Raw genomic sequence first — 20,446 nt, 5'->3', positions numbered from 1 at the left:
GGGTCTCAGTCCCAGGACCCTGAGATCATGACCCGAGCGGAAGGCAGGCGCTTCACCGACTGAGCCACCCAGGCGACCCCTCCCTTCCTTTTTAAGTCCATTTCTTTTGGTTCCTTCGTCGTCATCCTGACCCTGTGCACAGATGGGGGAGCTGAGACCTTGAGAGCCATTCAGGAAATGGCTCCAGTAACAGGAGCTGGGGACCGATCATGGACCAGAGCCACTTACTCTGCTTCTGTGCTGAAATTCTCCCTTAACCTGGTCAGGGGTTTCTCTGTTCAAGAAGAAGTCCCCAGAAGGAAAGGGTGTAGAGGGCAGGGCTGTTGGTTGCAAGTGGCAGAAGCCCAGTGCAAGCTCTGGAAGTAAAAGGAAAGGAATTTATGGCCTTGTGTCGTAAGCTGGAAGGACCAGCTTTTTCCCGTTTCCTCCGTGCAGCTTCCCGGTGTTGGGGGTGTTCGTCCCTCCTCTCCAAGCTGCCCAGGGTGACCAGATGGCTGGCCGCTCCCTGGGCTGAGCCACTTGCGCACCTCTGGGCCGGGCTGCACGCAGAGCAAATGGCCTAAAAATGATGAGATGTGGGCCTCTCAGGAGAAAAAGAGTGTGCGTCCCCCCAAAGTAGGAAATAGATGCGGGTCAGCAAAATCCCCAGAATGCTGCCCGTGCTCAACGAAGGGTGGGGGTGTGGATTCCTGTGGTGTTGGCCTCGTGGTGGCCCCGGGCTGCGGCTTTGCTGTTATCCCTCCTACAGCTCCAGGACTTTCTGAGGCCACCCCCGCGGTGGAAGCCGCCCTTCCCTCTCTCTGCTCTCTCCTTCAGTGTTGCCGAAATTTGAGCTCCTTATTGACCCGCCCCCGTATATCCGGGACCTGGACACATGCGAGAAGGGCACTGTGCGGGCCAGGTGAGAAAGAGGGGGTCAGCAGGGGCGAGCCCCTTCCCTTGTAGACACGCCCCCTCCCGGGACACGCCCCCTCCCGGGACACGCCCCCTCCCGGGACACGCCCCCTCCCGGGACACGCCCCCTCCCGGGACACGCCCCCTCCCGGGACACGCCCCCACGGGCAGGCCTCTTCTCCCTCAGACGCGCCCCTCTTGGGGGAGTAGCCCCCTTTTCCCGCCCTTGCTCCCCTCCTCCTGGGGCACACCCCTCTCTCTCCTCTTCCAGTGTCCCCCCTCTTCCTTGCAGACAGTACCCACAACAAATGGGCTGACCCGCAAGGGAGTTCTTGAAGGGGTTGCCTGTCTCATGACCAGGCTAATAACCAGCTCCAAAGTGAGGGTTGACCAGGTGTCCTGTCCCTTTCCGCGGGCCCCCCAGGGAGAGTCCTCCAAGGCTTGTGTTCCTGCCCAGCTCTGCCACGTACTAGAGCTTATGGTGGAGGTTGGCTCTCCTGCCCTCAGCTCCTCTAGCTGTGTGGTTTTTTTGTTTCTTTTTGGGTGTTTTTTTTTTTTTTTTAAGTAATCTCGCCTGTTAACATGGGGCTCGAACTCATGACCCTGAGATCAAGAGTGCCCCCGCTCTACTGACTGAGCCAGCCAGGTGCCCCAGCTACGTGTTTTAAAATTGAAGGATGTTGTCAACTATACTCAAATAAGATTTTGAAAAGCAAAATAAAATCCAAAGATATGTTGGGTAGACACACCTTTTTTATAGTTTAGAAAATACTATCAAAACGCCTGGTGTTACTTTTTAATTCACTGTGATCTGCCATCTTGCTCCCGGGCCCCTGTAAGCAGGTGTCCCCTCTGCATAAGGCATGACAAATGTACACTTAAGTTTTACCAGCATTCTCTGAGAGGATCGTTTTATTCCCACTCTCTGGGTGAGGAAACCAAGCGGTCTGATCCCTGGTTCAAAGTTGAATTCACCAGAGCACTTAGGCCCAGGCTTCCCTGGTGCCCATGGTTATTAGATCCTCTGTACTGTCCTGCTTCAACAAGTGCCAGGCTCTCTGACCCTTGGTCTCTTTTTCTGTCAAATACAAGTCTTGGTGCAGAGGATTGCAGGCCCCTATGCTCACCTATCTATGCTGACTCTGGGCTATGGGAAGGGCTATAGGCACAGAATGTAGGATGGGGAAGCACCCCTGTATCAGCTGACCACACCACGGTGGGGGGGGGGGCTTGGCCTTCCTGAGGCTGACCCCTCCCCTCCCCTGCTGCTCCGTGTGCGATTAACCCCTTTTGTCCTTTTGTTTCAGGTATACCTTTGGGAAACCTGTCTCAGGGACCTTAGCCATCAATATGACTGTAAATGGCGTGGGGTACTACAGCCAGGAGGTGGGGCGCCCCGTCCTCAGAACCACAAAGGTGAGGAGCAGAGACCCCATGCTGCTTACCCAATGGATCCCTTCCTGCAGGGCCTGCCCTTGGCTTCAACTCCATGATCGTTTATTTTATTTTAGTGTACCCGTTCCCTGCAGCACCTAACTAGAAGGGGAGCATCCCGTAATTGGTTAGGGGTGCATATTTGGCTTTCTCAGTTGGTTCTAAGAAGTAAGGGCAGAATGGGACACCTGGGTGGCTCGGTAGGTAGACCGTGAGACTCTTGATCTTGGTGTCATGAGTTTGAGCCTCACCGTGGGGGTAGAGTTTACTTAAAATTTTTTTTCCTTAAAAAGTGGCACCTGGGAGCACCTGGATAGCACTGTGGGTTGGGCATCCGACTCTTGGTTTAGGCTCAGGTCAGAATCTCATGGTCGTGGAATCGAGCCCCACGTCGGGCTCTGCACTCAGCAGAGTCGGCTTGAGATGCTCTCTCCCTCTCCCTCTGCCCCTTCCGCTCATGCACGCACACACTCTCTCTCTTTCTGAAATTAAATACATAAATCTTTAATAAAATAAAGGAAAAGGGGTACCTGGCTGGCTTAGTCAGTAGTGAGTCAGCAACTCTTGATCTCGGGCTTGTGAGTTTGAGCCCCACGTGGTGTGTAACGATTACTTAAATAAATAAATATTTTAAAACATTTTTTAAAAATTTAAAAAATCTTAAAAAAAAAGAAGTAAGGACAAAAATCAGAGAAGTTGTCAGTATTTTTTTTTAAAGATTTTATTTATTTATTTGACAGAGAGAGAGAGAGCACAAGCAGGGGGAGGAGCAGAGGGAGAAGCAGGCTCCCCAATGAGCAGGGAGCCTGATGGGGGACTCAATCCCAGGACCCTGGGATCGTAACTTGAGCCAAAGGCAGATGCTTAACTGACTGAGCCACCCAGGCGCCTGAAGTTGTCAGTTATTAATCAAGTCCCAGCCATTTGGGGCTGGTTGTTACAGGGGTTTGTCTTCCTACTGGTTGCTAGACATGGGGGTCAGACGTCCTTCGAGGCTGGCTCGTAGAGAATGGGTCGGCCATTTTTCTATATGGTCCTGCCATGGTCTGTTTGTATATTCAGGGGTAACTAAGTTTAGCCATTTGAGAAACTCCCAGACTGTTTTCCAAAGTGGCTGCATGACTTCACGTTCCCAAGTATGTAGAGTCTGGGGGTCCTCTGTCTCTGTGGGGCCTCTAGCCCTGGACCCTGTCATCCCTTCTGCTGGTGGTGTCCCTTGCCTTATTCTCTGATTTGTTGAGTAATGTTCTCCGAAGCTGTTTCTGCAAGTGGCTTGTTTGCCAGGCCCCCGGTTGGGTCCTGAGATAGGGATCGAATGGGGGCGTTCTGTGCCCCAGGAGTGGGAGCGGAGTGAGTGTTCCAAAGTGGGGGTGACCCGGTTCAAATCACTGCCCCGCTGTCTGCTGGCGGGCAATCATCTTACTCCAGGGGACATCTTACTCCCCGGGACATTGCTGCATCTCCAGCAAGGGATCCAGTGACCCCCAGTGCAGGTCGGCCGTGTCACTGCGTGTCCCTCTGGCCCTCCAGCCCGTGGAGTGTCCTGCACTTCAGATGTGTTTTTGAGAGTCGTTCCTCGAAGCCACTCCAACCCTGAGTGAACACATTCTGTGCGCTTCCTGCCTCCAGATCCACGGCTTCCAGGACTTCGACATCTGTGTGAAGGACATGATCCCCGCCGATGTCCCCGAGCACTTCCGGGGCACCGTCAGCATCTGGGCCACGGTGACCAGTGTGGACGGGAGCCAGCAGGTGGCGTTTGACGCCTCCACCCCTGTGCAGAGGCAGCTGGTAGATGTCCGCTACTCCAGGGACACCAGGAAGCAGTTCAAGCCGGGTCTGTCCTACGTGGGGAAGGTAAGCGCTGGGGATGGGGCCTGGGGCGGGGGTGGGGGGCATCCGAGGGCGCAGGCTCCACACTGCCTCCCGCCCCAACTCCGCTCGAGGACCACCATGAAACCACTGTGGTGGCATCGTGGGTCCGCAGTGGGGACCCTGCTGAAGACGGCGTCCTTTAATTGCACCGTGTAACCTTTGCTCTCGGGGGACCGAGGGCTGCATTGCTGTGTGTGGCAAGAGCCGGTACCCCAGGGGGAGAGGCACTGGACACTTTGCTCCATCTAGAAGGATGGTCCGCTTTATTCAACATAGACAGACATGCCCGTACCTACCAAGACCCTGGTGTATCCATTTATTAAGTCAGTTTCTCTAAGGCAATGTGTTTCTTATTTCGGTTGACTTTATTTCTGGAGGAACTAGCATCCAAAGGAATGCCCGCAGAGGCAGATCTCCTGCTCCGAGACAGACTGAGTCAGGCCCCCGGGGAACGTGGCATTTTGAATAGGCCTCCACCTCCTACCCACCCACCGTGCCATTCTTAGACAGGGTCAGGTTTTAGGTGACTACAAACCCAAGATCCTTGTCTTAATTGCTGAACTGGGCATTTGTGTCCTGTGGGGGCAAGGCCAGTGACACCCGGTGTTACCCCAGAGGGAAGCTGGCTGCACCCCTGACCCCAGCTCTGCCCGCCACCCACATCCCTGGCCCCACTTACCTTCCGTGGGTCACTCATAGGATCCTGGTGGCCTGTCCTCATGCTGCATCCTGCTACTCCCCCTCTGTTCTGAGACCTCCTTCCTCTCTGTGCCCGGATCCCAGCCCCTACTTGTCTGCGCACAGACACACACCTGTGTGCCCCTGGATTTGAGGGTCCCAGCTTGTATAGAAGCTAAAGCACAAGGAGTGGGGTCGGAATGTGCATGAAGAAGGGGCTTGGGCTGTCAGATCAATGAATGGGAGAGCATTTCACGTAGGGTCGAGACATTACCCACCGTCTGCATTAAGAAACAGAGCTGTAAGTGGGGATTATGTAGTCTGAAGCCCCCGTCACCTGTCACAAGATTTCTGCACAGGCGAGGGACTACTCTAGGGTCCTTCGGGGCCCACAGACCATATTTCTTTCACACCATCCCTGTCTTCTTCTTCTTTTTCTTCTTTTTTTTAAAGATTTTATTTATTTGAGAGAGAGAGAGAGAGAGCACACACATGCACACTTGCGGAGGGGAGGGGCAGAGAGAGAGAGGGAGAAGCAGGCTTCCTACTGAGCAGGAATCCTGTTGTGGGGCTCCATCCCAGGGTCCTGGGATCATGACCTGAGCCGAAGGCAGACGCTTAACCCACTGAGCCACCCAGGCGCCCCACAATCCCTGTCTTCTGAATCCCTTGTTCTGACTGCCTTTTCTACCTGTCTGAATGAGGTCTGAGCATCACACGGAACTATTTGTAGCATTGCCCGTTCTGTTCCTACCTCAGCGTGGCACCAGGCCAATGGCCAACACGTGGTGATTCCTACACTGTGATTTGAACATGGGGACCGTTGGGATAGAATTCAGAGTGCAGAAATAAATCCACACCCTGGTTGGATACTGAGTCCCTGTGTGCTCCCCTAACCGATTGCCTGGGATACCTGCTTCCAGTTAGCCACTTACAGCTTCTCTAGACCAGTAGCCTCCAACTGGGACACACCTGACACCTTCCCTGTTTCTCGCTGTAAGGCTTTCCCACTTCACCTGCATTTGAGCCTCTGCCAAACACCAGTGATGGTGGCTGTGACTCCCTTGCTACAGCAAGCTCGGAATAAATAGCCTTTGCTCATTCTTTTTCAGGTGGTCTTCATTTAATTCCACACCACGTGGCCCAGGAGGTCCAGTTCTCCATGCAGCACCAGGCTAACGGCCAGCACCTGGTGACTCCTACCTTGTGACTTATTTGCCAAGTCCAAGGTCGTGAAGGTCCCCCACTCCGCCCCCCATCGTCTAAGTGTTTCAAAGTTTTAGCTCTTAACTTTAGGTCTGTGATCCATTTTTAACTTTTGTAGATGGTGTGAGGTAGGGGTTCACCTTCATTCTTTTGCGTGTAGGCACCCAGTCCCATTCGTTGAGGAAATTTGTTGAGGAAACTGTTCTTTCCCCCATTGAATGGTCTTAGCACCCTTATTGAAACCAGTTTGCCACGGATGTGTGCGTTTCCATCTGGACTCTCAGTTCTATCCCATCATCGATCTCCCTGTCTCTCCTATGGCAGTACCATATTGTCTTGAGTATTGTAGCTTCTCAGTGAGACTTGAAATTGGGATATGTGAGTTCTCCTTTGTTCCTCTTTTTCATGATTATTTTGGTTATTTGGGGGTCCTTGCAATTCCTTGTGAATTTTAGGATCAGCTTGTCAATTTCTGTGAAGAAGTTGGCTGGGATTCTGATGGGGGATTAGATCAGTTTGGGGAGTGGTGCTGCCCTGACCGTGTTGAATCTTTGGTGACTCCTTCCAGGTGGAGCTGTCCTACCCGGATGGCAGCCCAGCCGAGGGGGTGACGGTCCAGATCAGGGCAGAATTGACACCGAAGGACAACATCTACACCATCGAATCTGTGTCCCGGGGAGGGCTGGTGGGGTTTGAAATCCCCTTCATCCCCATGTCAGCCCAACACGTGTGGCTGGAGGTGGGTGAGTTGCTTGGACCCTTGTCATTCAGCCACCAGATACGGCCTTGGTGCCTTTCCCAGTCCATGCTTGGGCACCACCTTGGTGGACCTGTGGCCTACTGCTGCCCTGAGGGAGTTTACAGTCTTTGATGGGGAGTTTGGGGGATGGATAACCAGCCCAACCCAGGGCAAGATGGGAGGTCATGGAGAGGTGAGGGCTCCGGGCTCTGTCATGCTGAAGGAGGCTGGCCCGAAAGGATCTCATCATGTGGACTCCTGACCCTAGGGAGTGTCATCCAGGCTGCTTCCAGGAAGGTGGAACAGCATGCAGAGGCCCAGAGGCCTCTGTGTAATTGGGTCCTGCAAGGCCCAGCCAGGCTGAGCCCTTCAGGAAGATACAGAAGAGGGAGCTGGAAGGGTGCACCTGACCTCACAGGGGTGCTTGGGGTTTACCCAGTAGGCAGCATTGGGGGACAGAGTGGTCTGATTTTGGATACCCAGCAGTTGCTCCAGTGACTATAATGGGAGAGTACTGGGGGAGGGGGCCACAGGTGGGCAGACAGGAGGTGATGACGGAGAGGCCACCGAGCCTGGAGCTGTGAAGGTAGATTGGGCAGGACATAGGGTCCCATTGTCAGGGGAGGGAAGAGTGGGAGTGATAGAAGAGAGTGTCCCAGCACCCCTCATCTTGTCTCTGTGACGGCCCCACAGATGCTGGATGGCAGGGAAGGGGTGGGGGGCAGCCTAGAGTAAATGTGTAGGTGGGAGCTGAGGACACTTGGGGTGACAATGGCCTCTGTGGGGTGGCATGTCCTTAAAGACTTTTAACCATCCACACTGCAGGCTCAAGAGTCTCCAGGCTACAGCCCTTCACCGGGCTACAAATCCATTATTACAGTTACAGCTTTTTTCCCTTAATGATTGAAAGACATTCCTTCATTTCCATTAGTCCCCTAGCAATTAAGTAGCAGCAAAGCCTCGAAATGACTACAAATACCAGAATTAGCTGAATAATTTTTTATTTCATAGATACATGTCTAAAAACGAGATTTTCTCAAAAATGTCACTTTAGTAGGAAGATGTTCTGTTTCTGTGACTAAATATGGTTAGGAAAAGGCCTTTTACTCTTTTAAAAGCAAAACTAATTGTAAATGTGAATTATTTTTAATTTTTTATTTTTTTAAAGATGTGTTTATTTATTTTAGAGACAGAGCATGAGCTGGGGGGAGGAGCAGAGGGAGAGGGACAAGCCGACTCCGCGCTGAGTGCAGAGCCCGACGTGGGGCTGGAGCCCAGGACCCTGAGATCACGACCTGAGCTGAAATCAATTCGGACGCTTAAGTGGCGGTGCCACCCCGGCGGCCCTAATTATTTTTTAACTGAGGGGTAATTGACACATTGCTGTATGTTCCTTTCAGGTGGACGACGTGAGTCCATATTTGCACGTGTCGTGAAACAGTCACCAAGTGAGCGTGGTCAAAGCTGGCACCACACGTAGTTACACGTTTTTCTTCTCTTATCCTGAGAAATTTTGGAGATCTACTCTTAGCAGCTTTCGAATATACAGTACAGTTGTGTTAACTGGTCACCACGCTGGACGTGCCATCCGGGGCTTACTTTTTAACTGGAAGTTTGTATCTTTGGCAAACACAATTTTATTACAGTGACATGGCAAATTAGGACTAGCCAAAGAGAGCGGGGCAGGGGCGCCTGGGTGGCTCAGTCAGTGAAGCGGCTGCCTTCGGCTCAGGTCACGATCCCAGGGTCCTGGGATCGAGTCCCATACTGGGCTCTGCTCAGCGGGGAGTCTGCTTCTCCCTCTGCTGCTTCCCCTGCTTCTGCTCACAAATAAATAAATAAAATCTTAAAAAAACCAAAGAGAGCAAGGCAGAGGGTAAGAGCTGGGAGGGTCCCCCATTTGAAGCTTCTCGTGCTGTCCCTGTGGAGTCCCTGGGACACACTGCCCTCCCGGCTCGTGACGTGTGACATGTGACTGTAGCCACAGAGAACTGTCAGCCAGGGGTGCACACTCGAGCCCCGGTGTCCATCGGGGTCCATAAGGTAGGCGTGATATAGGCATGAATCGTTGGCTCTGCGCCTCAGCTCTGGTTCTAGCCAGAGCTCCCTCCCTCGGAGGTCCGGCTGGTAGCACAGATCTCAAAGCCCCAGCCCCTTGTCCCTGCCCTGAGTCAGCCTGGTAGCACAGGTTACCAGGACACAACGTGCATAACAGAGATACTCTCATCCCTTCAGAGATCCCAGGGCTTTAGAGGCTACCTCCCAGAAACTGGGCACAAAATGGGCCAACTTCTTTATTCTTGATCTCACAGAAGTCTTTGATCTGCACCTCTGGCCTCTCCCTTGTGTGGCCCTATAGTCTTTCAGCAGCAAGTGAAGGGAACAGGCTCCAACCCCAAGGGAACAAAAGCAGTATAACCACCCCGCATGGCGCACGCGGAGGGGGAGGGCTTGAGCTCAGGGAGCAGCAGGGTCCAGAGCCCCGCGGATGCTCTCCCGCACCGCCGCTCCTTCTCCTGACCACCTTCTCCGTGGTCACTTCCCAGGCCTGTTATCCCCTCTGAGAAGCCACCAGGGCCACTGGCAAGCCAGAGAGAGAGAGAAAGAGAGAGAGAAAGAAAGAAAGGGGGTTGGGGAGGGCTTCCTAATACGCCTGTGATAGAACGGTCTCTTGGTGACCACCCCCGAACACCCTGTGACCAGTCTTGGCCACTTGCTCCCTGGAGCGGAGGAACAGTGCGTTAAGGCACATTGCACCCTGGTCTCTGAGAACTGGGGACGGGGGTCCCCAAAGGCAAACTGGAACATGAGAGGGTCTTGCTGCAGGCCAGGGCAGGCCGAAGCATCGCCAAGACCCCATTCTTCCACCAAGCACCCAGGCCTTGACCAAGTACCCTCTTTTCTTCAGACCAAGGTGACGGCACTCAGTGGAAAGCCCGTGGGGGCCCAGTACCTGCCCAGCTACCTGTCTCTCAGCAGCTGGTACTCGCCCAGCCAGTGCTATCTGCAGCTGCAACTGCCTTCCCGCCCTCTGCAGGTAAGGCTTTCAGGTGTGTGCCTAGGAAGCCGTGAGCTCGTACCTTTGGGGGGATCTGCGCATGCCCCAGCAGGGTTGCTGCTGGTACTGATGCTGGAGCCCCTGTCCCTCCAGCAAGGGGCGATTCCTCGGAATGAACGCCCGTGCTTTAATTATGGTGAACATTTAGGCTGTAGCCCGGCGTTTGCTGTGATAAACCTGGCCCTCAGTGTGCTGTTGTTTGCTCCCAGGCCTTAGGCGGGACCCCTGCTGTTGGCCCAGGTTCCCCCCGTCTGCAGGCTGGCACTTGCTGGGCGCAGACACCGGGTTTCCCCAGTTGACGCTTGTAGACATGGTACAGAGATGAGACAGCCGCGGAGCTGGGTCTCGTGATCCTTCTTCCCAGTCTCTTCAAAGATCCCAATTAAGTAAGATGCTCGGAGATGCGTGTGGAGATAGGGAGCTGTAAACACGGAGCAGAAAGTGCGGAGAGTTCCTCTGGATCTCCTCTCCCCTGCGTGCAGTGTCCCTGAAGATTAGCAGCTTGCCTTAGGGTGTCACGCCTGGTACGATTGGCGAGCCAGTGTCCACGTGTCGTTATTAACTACAAAGTCTGCAGGGTACGTTAGGGGCCTCTCCTGGTATTGCCGATTCCGTGGGTTTGGACAAGCATATAACAGCATGCATCCAGCAGTATAGCCTATCGTACAGAATTATTTCGCTGCCCTAAAAATCCTCTGGGTTCCCCCCACCTGTTCATTCATTCCTTCCCTCCCCGCTAGCCCCTGGCGACTACCAATCTTTTCACTGTTTTGATCCTTCTGCCTTTTCCAGAATGTCTCATCGTGTTGGGAGAAGTGAAAACGGGTTGTTTGGATTGGAGGCACAATTTCAATACACATGCGCAAAAGGAAGTCACGTCATGGCATTTATTTACAGATCTGGGAGGGGGGTGGGCGGGTGCCCAGTGCCCCGGGGGAAGAGCAGTCCTCCGTCCCAGGTCTCAAGCAAGCAGGAGACAGACAGCAGGGCAGCAAGCACCTGTGACTCATAAGGTGGTTGAAGAGGAGGTCACTAATATTTTGGGGGTCAGTGCTAAGTGCTTATTTTCTTTTAAAGGTTTTATTTGTTTACTTCTCAGAGCAAGCGCATGAGGAGGGGGCGAGGCAGGCTCCCCACTAATCAGGGAGCCTAATGCGGGGGTTGATCCCAGAACCCTGGGATCACAACCTGAGCCGAAGGCAGACGCTTAACTGACGGAGCCACCCAGGCGCCTCTAAGTAGTTATTTTAAAAGACACGCAGGGAAAAGTGAGGCAGGAACTTGTAAACTTATGGCCGGAATCCTAAGCTCGGGTCGTCCTATAAACGCCCAGACTCTGGGAGCAGCTTGTCAGGCCATCACATGCCCAGGCAGCAACTCAAAATAGCTGTTTTCCCATCCCACGTATACAGTCGTCCCCCCTTATCCAGGGGGATACATCCCTATATCCCCGGTGCTGCCGGAAACCGCGCATAGTACCAAACCCTACCTGTTCGTTCTTCCCTGTCCGTACATACCTATGACGCAGATTGACGTACAAACCAGGCACAGGAAGAGATTACCAACAATAATTCAAAATAAAATAGAACCACCCTAATAATATACTGTAATAAGAGTCATGTGACTGTGGTTTCTCTCTCTCAAAATACACAGTCCTGTGCTCACAAGGTGGTGTAATGTCTGCGTGAGGGGCTAAAGTAAGGTGAATGGTGCAGGCGTTCAGACGCGGAGTCAGGCTGCCCCTGACCTTCTTATGATATGTCACGAGGAGCATCGGCTTCCAGACCGCCCTGGATGGCGGGTCACCGAGACCACGGAGAAGGGGGACTGCTGTAGTTGGAACCACACGGCACGTGGCTTTTTCACATTACTTCCATCGCTGATCATGCATCGAAGTTTCCGCCTTGCCTTTCCGTCGTATGGCATGGACAGACTGTGGTTTGCCTACCCCCTCATCTGTAGAAGGATGGATGTATGATAGAGCACCCTGTTAGCTCCCTTAGCTGAGAGGCCCAAGGGCAGAGCCTGGCTGCCGTGAGTGGGGGCGGGCTCCCCGACCTTGCTGCCAGGCCTCACCAGCCCCGTAAACCTCTGGCACTCCCTTTCCGAGAGCCGATGCCCAGACCCGAGGCTGCCAGGGGCCCCTGGGAGGCAGCTCAGAGGAATCCTGGCGCCGGGGCTGCCCGTTTTGGGGGCTTAATGGCCCGCTGCAGGGGTTATGAGAATGAGAAACTCGGATGAGATTGTGTCTGGCTTGGCTGAACACGCCGTTCCTGTTGTAATGCTATTCAACCAGCCCCGCGTTGTGGGGATGCTGGCCTTGGCTGCCGTCCCACGGGGGCGGGAAGGAGCCCTGTGTCCCCAGCCGCCGGCACCGCAGTTCCCAGTAGGCAAGGACTTGGCTGGGCCACTCAGACTTTCCTCTTGGAGGGACATGTCCATCCTGCCTGGGTCGGGTCAGCAGGCTCCAGCCAGCCCCTCCCCCAGCGACTGTCACAAGGGGCCCTGGGTGCAACCTCAGGCCTTTGAGACAAGAGTGGCCATTCTGGGTCCAGCCTGGGCTCTGTGTCAGGGTCCTTTCCCCTTCCTCTAGCTCCCAGGCGCATGCAGCGGGGAGCTGCTCTGTAAACGGGGGCTGTCAAGCCAGTCTTTTAGGGTTGCTGTGATGTCATGGGATTCATGCGTGAAGGGGAGAAAGGTTTTGCTCTTTTCTTTTTTCCAACATCTGAAACTCAAGGGGACTTTTGATTAGGTGTCTTTTTATAAGGTGGATATTTACAAACTTAAAAATCATAAAAAACGGTATAATCGTATGCTTTTTACCTAGATTTATGAATTAACATTTTGCCTCTATCCATACGGTCTCCCACTCAACCCGCCTACTTGTCCAATTACCCACCCATCCAACCACCCAGCCATCCATCTATTCCTTCAGATTTTTTTTTTTTTTGCTGCAACATTGGAAAATAAGTTACAGATATCATGATGCTTCACTCTTTAATACTTGACCATAACATGTCCTAAAAATAAGGGCATTCCTCAGCATGATCTCAAGGCTACTGTCCCAGCTAAGAAAATTATGTTAACTCAAGATACCGTTTAATTCACAGGCAATATTCCGATTTTCAAAGATGGCCCCCAGATGTAACTTACATCTTGCGTGTGAACACCCATGCACGACTACACAATCTCGTGCACACACGCGTAAGCATGCAACCACCTGTGTGTGCCTGTGGGAACGCGCATGTGTGCGTGCGTGTGCGTGCGCATGCGTGCAATTCGGAATCACTTCACGTTCTGCATTTGGCTCTTCTGTGTCCATAGTTGCTCTTGCTCTGCAGCAGTCCCTGCCTCTGCCTTTTCATCGCCGTGACTTTCGTGAAGAATCCAGGCCTGTGGTCTTGTAGATGATCCCACATTCTGAACTAGAATCAGGCAAAATTGCTCCGTGCGTGTCGCTCCGGCCGCGCTGACGAAAGGCACAGACTTAGGAGGCCCCGCTGTTGCTGGAGCCGATCTTATCCTTGCGTTGGGTCTGATGCCTACCAGCGCTTTCCCCTTGTAGGTGAGACTGCCAAATAATCGGGTGACAATCCGAGGCCCGTGCCGCAGTGTCCTGACCCCCAACAACCTTTCCCGCGTGGCCTTTGGCATCACTGACCGTTCCTGCTGTAATCCGTTACCGCCATAGGGGCTGCGTGACGGCCGTTCTGAATGCTGTCATTCCTTCTGTGTTTATTAGCTGGGATCCCCCTGGAAAAAAGAAAGAACTTTCCAGTTCTCCTCCCTCCTGTTATTTTTGGTGCTGCGTGATGGTTCAGAGTATGTTACAGACTTAAGGCCTTTAAACAAAATTGCTCAATATGTTATCATCTGTTATCGTACTTCCTTTTTTTTTTATTTTAAATTCTGGAATAATTTTGGATTTTCAGAAGAGCTGCTCGGACTGTACAGGGAGATCCCGCAAATCCTTCCTCCCAGCTTCCCCTGCTGTTTTTAAGTTTTAGAAAATTGTTTGTCTTTTTGCTGTTGCGTTGTGAGAGTTTTATGTGTTCTGGACACTAGACCCTTACCAGATATGTGACCAGGGATGCTCAGGGTCTGGGGTTTTTATGGGCGGGAGGGGGGGTCCATCCCATAGCCCTGGCTGACCACCTGCATAGCTGACCTCAGTCCCAGCCCCTCCAGAGGTCAAACTGACGGAGTGTGACCCAGGCCCCCCAGCCCTCATAAATCATATCGTCAGTATCTCGTGTGGCCTGAGGCCTTGGGTAAACCAAGATACTTATGAGGCAGAACATTTCAGAGGCTTAGAGATCCCCTCTCGGGGGCTGGGGGACAAAGGCCAGACCGCTCTTTGGGCCAAGTTCACTTCTTTACTGCACAGTCGGCCCGTCGTAATCAGCCCGATTACGCTTGATCCGACCACAGTCCCATTTGCAGAGCCACGGCTGAGGCTGCCACGGGACATGGCCACTGCCACGATGCCCAGTTCTCGGCTCTGAGGGTTTCGCCCCTGCCTCAGCCGGGTCCTGGCTTCCCCGTGGCCCCAGAGCAGCCATCTGCCCCAAGGTGGGTGTCGTGTAGGTGCCAGGCTGTGGGGTGCCAGGCGGGGCTCCCCACGCTGCATGTCTCCCCCAGGTCGGAGAGGAAGCCCATTTCCCCGTGAAGTCCACGTGTCCCTGCAACTTCACCCTGTACTACGAGGTGACTGCGCGGGGCAACATCGTGCTCTCGGGCCAGCAGCCCGCCCGCCTCACCCAGCAGAGAAGCAGGCGGGCGGCCCCAGAGACACCCATTCGTTTAATGCACCTTTCTGAGACAGGTGAGCCAGGCCACAGGCAGGAGTTCCTTGCGTCTTCTGAACCATCGAGACTGGGGCGAGTCACCCCAGAAAGGAGGGGTAAGCAGGGCTCAGCCCGGAGGGGTGCCTGCCTCGGGGCGGAGGGCACTTGTTCTGGGCAAGATGGGGCTGGGGCCAGGAGGCGGGCAGTGACCAGCTGCTGGAGGTGGAGAGGTCCTCTCCAGGCTGTCCTCACTGCCTGTCTGCAGGGGAATAGGGGCAGACTGGCCCCCACCATGCCGTGTTGCCATCTGCCAGCGGGCCTCTCTGACTCCGCCCAGGTCCCCCTCCCACTTAGGAGCCCCCCTCCTCTCTCTCCTTGACTCCATGTGCTTCTCACGAGACCCACCGCCTCCCCTGGATCTTCCCCAGCCTCTTCCTGCTTCGTAGCCCTTCTGCCTCAAGCAGGATCCCCACACTGGGCGGTGGGGACACTTGAAGACAGGCCATTTGGGGTGGGGCCGTCCTGTGCGGGGCAAGGTATGAAACAGCGTCCCTGGCCTCCTACCCATTTGGTGCCGGCAGCAACCCATCCAGTATGACAATCTAAAAGGTCTGCAGACATTGCCAGTGTCCCTAAGAGGAAAAGTCACCAGTAGATGAGAATCAGAGCTAGCTAGCTAACTAGATGCATAGAGAGACTGGAAGATAGGGTCCCTCTCGTGGGAAGGCAGTTTCCCACCCCGAGTGCTACTAATGTTCGGGCTGGATCATTCTCCCTGTGCTCTGTAGGGGGAGGCTGGGGATGACGCACAGCCGGGGATGCGCCCTAGATGCACTCCCAAGTCGTGACAGCCAAAAATGTCCCCTGGGGGGCAGCATTGTCCTGGCTGAGAACTGCTGGCCGGGCATGGTGCTTTGGGAATCATATCCCCGCATCCTTTTGGGCTTCCCTTCCCTTCTAGGTGAAGTAACAGGGGCTGTGAGTATCCGTGGAGCACTCACCCAGGGCCAGCCCTTCCCCCTGAGGTGCCCCATGTCACCCCCAGGGCAGCCTGGGGCAGTGGTGGTCCCATTGTGGGCTGCTGGGTTCTCATGCCTTGCGCCACCTCTGACTTGTCCTAGAGCCCCCTCCTGCCCCAGCAGCCGAGGTCAACGTGTGTGTGACCTCCCTTCAGCTGGCCGTGAGCCCCAGCATGGTCCCCTTGGGCCGCCTGCTCGTCTTCTATGTCAGGGAGAATGGAGAAGGGGTTGCCGACAGCCTCCAGTTTGCCGTTGAGACCTTCTTTGAAAACCAGGTAGGACGTGGGGAACCAGCCAGCGGAGCCGGGGGACAGGCAAGCACTGTCCAGGGTGTCTGTCCCTGGGTGGGCTGCACACAGCTGTCATTGGACCCCCAGAGGGTGACTGCAAGGGCCACCCTGCCTTCAGGAATAATTGCAACACAAGTTGCATTTTTACTGGAGTTCCTCCAAAAGTCCCCCAGAGGGGGATTGCATTAATCCCACCCAGGGAAAGCAGTCCGCTGTTCTGTGTCCCCACTGGGTTCCAGACCTAGGGGACACCCCTCCTGTCCCCAGCAGTGGGCTCAGCCTTCTGCCCCCTCTCCCTGCATCCTTTGACTGCCACGTGCCCTCAGCTGGTGCCTGTCTCCTCACCCCTCCCCTCATCTCCCGTCCTCCGCACAGAATGTTCCAGTTGCACCAGCCTTGTTCCTGTCACTCTGCCTCCCGCCCTTGTCCTTGCCTGGGCAGCAAGGCCAGGGTCCCCACTGAGCTGGCGAGGGTCAACTCTTGTTGGCAGGTGGAGAGGGTGGGTGGGTCAGTCAGGAGAAGTGGCCAAGCTCCCGATTTCTTTGCTGTATTTGGGTCCAGGTTTCGCTGACCTATTCGGCAAACGAGACCCAGCCCGGGGAGGTGGTTGACCTGCGGGTCAGGGCTGCGAGGGGCAGCTGTGTGTGTGTCACTGCCGTGGATAAGAGCATCTACCTGCTTAGGTCTGGGTTCCAGCTGACTCCGGCCCAGGTACGTGGGGGCCCTCGGGCACCAGGGTCCAGCACCTCCACGGGGGGCTCTCCCTTTCCAGTAAGTGAAGGGCCCCCTGTGAGTCTAGATTCTGTCTCTTACTGGTGAACCCAGTCCTGATGGCTGCTTTGGTGAGCTGAAAGATCCTGGGGTCAGATTCATCAGACTCTTGCAATATAACATTGTCCGGGTCCTACCTCTGCAACCCCTCTGCCCATCTTTAGAAGGGGCTGATGACACTGAGGCCCATCCCCTAAGATGGTCTCCAAGTGTTTTCGTGAAAGGAGGTTGAGATAGGAGCATGCCAGACCCCCGAGAGCTGGTTTGGGTTGACAAGAAACCTCCAGTCGACCGGTCCCTGTTCCCCTTTGCCTGTAGGTTTTCCAGGAATTGGAAGATTATGATGTTTCTGATGCCTTCGGGGCGTCCCGGGAGGATGGGTCCTTCTGGTGGGCCGGACTGGCGGCCCGAAGACGCCGGCGCTCCTCCGTCTTCCCGTGGCCCTGGGGCATCACCAAGGACTCCGGGTCTGCCTTCGCTGTAAGGACAGATGGTCTTAGACCCACTGCCCCCTTCCTAGCGCCTCTCACTTTGAAACAGACGATCTGGGGGATACAGAGACGGTGGGGGGGGGGAGTTTCCAAACTTTGGTTGGGGGAGAACTAATTTTTGATTCTCCCCAATGAGAGCTCGTAAGCAGACCCCCCCAATATGCAAGGCAGACAAGGTGCAGCACGTTATGAGTGTCGACTGATAACTTGAACTTGGAACGGAGCAAAGACGTCAAGGGTGCTTTGCAGGAAGGAAAATTTCACCCTGGGAAGGCAGCCACCCACCCTGACATTTGTAGCTCACATCCGTCCTCCTCCTTCCTGGCTACGGGGGCCAGGGGTCCCAGGGTGCAGTAGGCGCAAGCATCCTTCTAGATCATGCCGGGAGCCCACATGAGCACGCTGGTGGTCCCCACTTGACTGCACGGCCCATCTGTGAGTGCTATTCATCCCACTGTGAGAATCATTTAAAACACATCTTTTTTCTCCTGTTTTTATTATGGAAGATTTTCAGACTTATAGAAAAGTTGAACAGATTAGCAAACATGTATATACCCACCACCTCGATCCCACAATTAACATTTTGCTGCAGTAGCTAGAAAACACATCACACATCTATGTCTGTCTATGTGTATTGATACGTGTATCTTTTTCTGCATTGGAACAGATGACGTTTCAGTTACACATTTGTTGACCGGGCAGCTTGAACTCCCGGGCCCTGGCAGCTTTTGGAATTAAGAGGCGATGCCTCTGACTTTACATTCCTTGTTCCAGAAGCAGAGCTGGCCTGTCTAGGGTGGGGCTTCTCCGCAGTCAAGTTGCTCCCAGTATTTTTTTTTTAAAGATTTCATTTGTTAATTTGAGAGAGAGATAAAGAGAGAGAGAGAGCACAAGTGGAGGGCGTGGCAAAGGGAGAAGCAGGCTCCCCGCCGAGCAGGGAGCCCGGTGTGATGCAGGGCTGGATCCCAGGACCCTGAGATCATGACCTGAGCTGAGGGCAGAGGCTCAACGACTGAGCCCCAGGCGCCCCATCCCATAATTTAGCACAGTGAGGAAGGTTATTAACAGTCACAATGGCAGTCATCTGTCTCTGGGCTAGATCAGACAGGGTACCAACTGACTTTTTTTTTAATTGTGGAATTCACAATTAGCAGAATTAACAGAAAAATGAACCATTTTTTAAATTTATTTATTTGACAGAGAGCACAAGCAGGGGGAGCAGGAGAGGGAGAAGCAGGCTCCCTGCTGAGCAGGGAGCCTGATGTGGGGCTCGATCCCAGAACCCTGGGATTATGACCTGAGCTGAAGGCAGACGCTTACCCACCTGAGCCACCCAGGTACCCCAAAATGAACCTTTTTAAAGGGGACACTTCGGTGGCATTTAGGACACTCAAGATGTTGTACAACCAGCACCTCTAATTCCAGAACATTTTCATCACCTCAAAAGGAAATTCTGTCCCCATGAGCAGTCACTCCTGCCCCCCCCCCCCCCGCAGCCCCCAGCAACCATGAATCTGCTTTCTGTGTCTATGGATTGACCTGTTCTGGACATTTCACATAAACAGAGTCATACACATGGCTCTTTGTGCCTGGGCTGCAGATGCGCTGGCCTCCCCGCTGCTCTGCCCTGCGTGCTTACTGGGTCCCACCATCCCCTCAGCCCGTGTCACCAAGCCCAGAGCAGAGCACTGACTCCCCCCAGAGCCATGATGCAGCAGTGATGTTGGGCTGGTAGCCCCAAAGTGATGGAACTGTTCAGGCCATCACATCCGCTTCCCCACCGGGGTTCTGGGCATTGTCTGTTGCTTAGGAAACGGGCCTGGTGGTGATGACCAACCTGGTGAGCCTCAACCACAGACAGGATGGCGGCCTGTACACCGATGAGGCTGTCCCTGCCTTCCAGCCCCACACGGGAAGCCTGGTGGCAGCGGGGTCCTCCAGACACCCCCCCAGGTAATTGCTGCCTCACGCAGCGCTGTCTGACCTCATCCCGTGGACATTAGGGGCTGGATCGTTCTCCGTGGCGGGGCTGTCCATGCACCGTGGGTGCCGAACACCGTCGCTGGTGCCCACCTAGCGGATGCCAATAGCACCCCTTTCCCCTGGTTATTGCAAACGAAAATGTCTTCAGATATCGTGAAGTCACTACTGACCTAGTGGGCTGGGGAACCAAGCACTTCAGTCCCCCTCCTCACCTCCCTGCAGCAGGGGTGGGGGGTGGGGTTGCAGAGGGAGCAAGGTGCATCAGGAGCAGAGCTCCCTGGGACAGAGGGTTTGGGGTGGGGAGGGAAGCTGGGCTTTGACCCTCCCTCTCCCAGGGACTGTGCTTAGAACATTCTTTTGATTACCTCTATCCTCCACCTGTTCCCTCCTCCTCCTTCTCCTCTTCTCTCTTCCCTTTTCTCCTTCAATTCTCTGCATTTTTGAGTTGGACACCAAGTAATGCTTTTCAGTCTCTTATTTTAACTCTACACATTTAAGCCTTTGGAGCTTATGAATTTTCCTCAGAGTGCTGCTCTGGCAGCACCCGAGTTGTGCTGTGAAGTGTTTCCATTATTGCTTGTTCAAAATAGGTGCTAACTTTTTGAGCTGTGACTTCTCCAGGAGTGGACATGTTTTAAATTTTTAAAGTGATATTTTAAATTAATATTTTTAATATGTTTTATAAATTTGTATCAAACATGCATTATGGTCAGGGAACGTGGTCTGCACGTTATCAATTGTCTGGTTCTTACTTTGGAGGCTTTTTGTGTGGCCAGTTTTCATAAAGGCTCATGTCTTCTTGAAAAGAAGACCCAGCCCCCATCAATTCTCTACAAGGCTCACTATGCATACTTTAGGTCAAGCCTATCGATGGGGATGCCCAAATCCTCCATATTCTTTTTTTTTTTTTTTTTTAAAGATTTTATTTATTTATTTGACAGAGAGAGAGACAGCCAGCGAGAGAGGGAACACAAGCAGGGGGAGTGGGAGAGGAAGAAGCAGGCTCATAGCTGAAGAGCCTGATGTGGGGCTCGATCCCATAACGCCGAGATCACGCCCTGAGCCGAAGGCAGGCGCTTAACCGCTGTGCCACCCAGGCGCCCCAAATCCTCCATATTCTTGCTCACTTCTTGTTTGTCTGTTTGCTAATTCATCGATGACTGAGAGAGAGGGGTTCACATCTCCCCCTTAGATTTGTGACTTTGTCCCTGGAGTCCTGGA

General features: G+C 53.9%; 1 protein-coding gene across 1 annotated transcript in view; it reads left to right on the top strand.

The window, feature by feature from the left end:
• The window catches only part of CPAMD8 (C3 and PZP like alpha-2-macroglobulin domain containing 8), a 72,798-nt gene that overhangs the window by 11,661 nt on the left and 40,691 nt on the right, over positions 1–20,446 (top strand). The window contains 10 exon segments of the mRNA XM_048227178.2: positions 817–901; positions 2,202–2,310; positions 3,958–4,185; positions 6,656–6,826; positions 9,735–9,863; positions 14,526–14,709; positions 15,793–15,965; positions 16,542–16,691; positions 17,070–17,231; positions 19,053–19,195. Of these exon segments, the coding sequence (XP_048083135.2) occupies positions 817–901; positions 2,202–2,310; positions 3,958–4,185; positions 6,656–6,826; positions 9,735–9,863; positions 14,526–14,709; positions 15,793–15,965; positions 16,542–16,691; positions 17,070–17,231; positions 19,053–19,195 (1,534 nt within the window).

The sequence above is a fragment of the Ursus arctos genome, unplaced genomic scaffold, assembly GCF_023065955.2.
Source record: "Ursus arctos isolate Adak ecotype North America unplaced genomic scaffold, UrsArc2.0 scaffold_14, whole genome shotgun sequence".
Taxonomy (NCBI): domain Eukaryota; kingdom Metazoa; phylum Chordata; class Mammalia; order Carnivora; family Ursidae; genus Ursus; species Ursus arctos.
This window is presented reverse-complemented; position numbering and strand designations above follow the sequence as displayed.